The 2,500-nt window shown below is 44.5% G+C and overlaps 1 protein-coding gene and 1 long non-coding RNA gene across 18 annotated transcripts in view; one reads left to right on the plus strand and one right to left on the minus strand.

Annotated features, from left to right (window-relative positions):
• LOC106879677 (synapsin) overlaps window positions 1–1,308 on the plus strand; it is a 104,638-nt gene extending 103,330 nt beyond the window's left edge. For all 17 annotated transcript variants that reach the window (XM_089344883.1, XM_089344880.1, XM_089344886.1 and 14 more), the window contains one exon: window positions 811–1,308. In XM_089344883.1, the coding sequence (XP_089201009.1) occupies window positions 811–1,084 (274 nt within the window). In that variant the 3' untranslated portion in view covers window positions 1,085–1,308. The remainder of the gene's footprint in view (window positions 1–810) is intronic.
• Window positions 1–2,500, minus strand: part of LOC149130377 (uncharacterized) — a 156,508-nt gene that overhangs the window by 137,803 nt on the left and 16,205 nt on the right. The gene's annotated exons all lie outside the window — the stretch shown is intronic.

Here is a 2,500-nt window from a genome sequence, read left to right on the forward strand (position 1 = left end):
TTTTTCAAAATTAAGATAAACAAAATCCTTTTTTCAATCTGAAACATACTCACTTATTGTCTTCCAGGAACATTCTTCCACATTTGAAGTGCTCACGCCACTTAAAACATTATGTACAACCCATTGCCTCATTGCTGTAAGCTTGCCGAAGCATGCTCAATGTCTCTGTAGCAGACTTCCCAAGTTTAACGCAAAATTTCACACTGGCATCTTGCTTAGAAGCATTTTGTTCATCTTCACATTCTGAGTTCAAATGCTGCCGAGGTAGACTTTGCCTTTCATCCTTTTGGGGTTGATAAAATAAGTACCAGTTGAGCAATGGGATTGATGTTATCGACTTAACCCCTTCCCCCAAACTGATGGTCTTGTGCCAAATCATTATTATTAAGGCAGTGAGCTGGCAGAATGGTTAGCACACCAAGTGAAATATTTAGCGGCATTCTGTCTGTCTGTCTTCACATTCTGAGTTCAAATTCCACCGAGGTCGAATTTGCCTTTCATCATTTCAAGGGTTGATGAAATAAGTACCAGTTATGCACTGAGGTCAATGTAACCAATGTACCCCTCCTCCAAAACTTGAGGCCTTGTGCCTATAGTAGAAAGGAATTCCACCGAGGTTGACTTGGCCTTTTCATCCTTTTGGGGTCAATAAGTTAAGTACCAGTTGTGTACTGGGGTCGATGTGATTGACTGTACAAAATCCAGGCCTTGTAACTATAGTAGGAAGAATTGTTGTTGTAGTTGTTGTTGAGTGCATTTTAAGAACTTCCTTTGTTAAATTTTAACTGTTGTTTTTATGATTTTTCTCAGACCTCCCGGTCAGCAACCAGGTGTCCCAGCAAGGCCCGGACAGCCAGGACAGGGTCCACCGCAAGCAGCGGGGCAGCCACCGCCACCACCACCGCAGCAGCAACAACAACAACAACAACACCAGCAGCAACAACAAAGCCAACAGCAGCACCCTCACCAACAACAGCAGTCAGGGAACCAGGCGCACCCGCCGGCCCCAGGGGGGCAGGGCCAAGATGAGGACACAATGCAAAACCTTCGGAAGACTTTCGCTGGAATTTTCGGGGACATGTGAAGCAAATTTTAAGGGTCTGGGGATTGTTAGGCGGGGTGGAATGAAGTAGCAGTGCTTTGTTTTTTCTTTTTTTTTTTTGATTTAAAAAAAAATTTTTTTTCAAAATGAAGCAGGTTTTTTCTAAAAAAAAAAGAATTTAAAAAAGGAAAGAAAGGAAAAGAAAATAGGTGGAAAGAGTGTCCCCACATTCATCAGGACACCCTTTAAAATACATACAAAGAAAACCCTTCATGAAAAGAAAAAAAATTGCCAAAATAATCTTCACAGCTAATGAATTTCCCCCTGTCCCACCACATCCACCCCTCTTCAAAACCCGAATCAACCAACCAACCAAACCATAACCAAACCAACCCCCTCCCCCGCCTGCCACCACGCTGTTGAGTTCGGGGGTGGAACAGGGAGGGGTAAGAACAGGAAGGGTAAGGAAAGGAAAAAAAATAAAGATATGAAAAAAAAAGGGGGGGGAGACGAGGGACAGCAGAGAAGAGAGGGAGAGTGCGTGAGTGTGAGTGTGAGTGAGGGTGTTGGAGTGGAGTGATGGAGTAGATATAATGGGCAGAACAAAATGCGGCAGTGAGTTGGTACCAGGGGGTGTGTTGATGCGGGAGGGCAAGGCGTGGTGAGGTGAGGTCAGGTGAGGTGAGGTCAGGTGGTGTTGTTGTCTCGTTGTCATAGTCGCGGTGGTGATGGTAGTGTGGTAAACCAGTGGAGGTGGTGGCAGTGGTAGTAGTGTTTGTGATTGTTGTCGTCGTCGTCATCGTCGTCGTCATGGTGATGGCGATGGTGATAGTCGTAGTAGTAGTAGCAGTAGTAGTAGTAGTAACAGTAGCAAGTGAAAGGTTGTGTTGTTTTCATTGTGGTCATTGTCTTGTGATGTGGTGTAAACTGTTGGTTAGTGGCCATCGCTGTGGCCATCAGCTGAGGTGGAGTAGAGTTGTGGGGGGTGGGAGATAGATTAGGGCAGTGTGTGTGTGTGTATGTGTGAGTGTGTAATGGAAGGAAGAAACAGACAGAGAAGAGGTGAGAGAGACAAACAGACAGATGGAAGAAGAATAAAGGTGGTAGGGGGAGCTTAGTATGTGTGCGTGTGGCAGAGGAAGGTGGAGAGTGGTGGGTTATGAGGAAAAAGAAGAGTGCCACTTTCCCTGTTTCTTCCCCCTTTCCCCCTCCTCTTGCAACCTATGACACTCACGAAAAAAAAAATGGAGACTGTGCAGCCAATCTGGGCACTTCTACACAATCACTCAACAAGGTTAGACATAGCAGCAAAATTTTCTTCAAAAATTGTACTCTGTTGTCTTAAAAAAAACAAAAAAACAAACAAACAAACAGAAAGGGTCACATTAGATAATGGAAATTTAAACAACCCTCAACAAACGGGATGGTCACAGCTGGATTGCCTTTGATCTTAAACTC

This window comes from Octopus bimaculoides, chromosome 29 (genome assembly GCF_046866305.1).
Source record: "Octopus bimaculoides isolate indiv1 chromosome 29, ASM4686630v1, whole genome shotgun sequence".
Classification (NCBI taxonomy): Eukaryota; Metazoa; Mollusca; class Cephalopoda; order Octopoda; family Octopodidae; genus Octopus; species Octopus bimaculoides.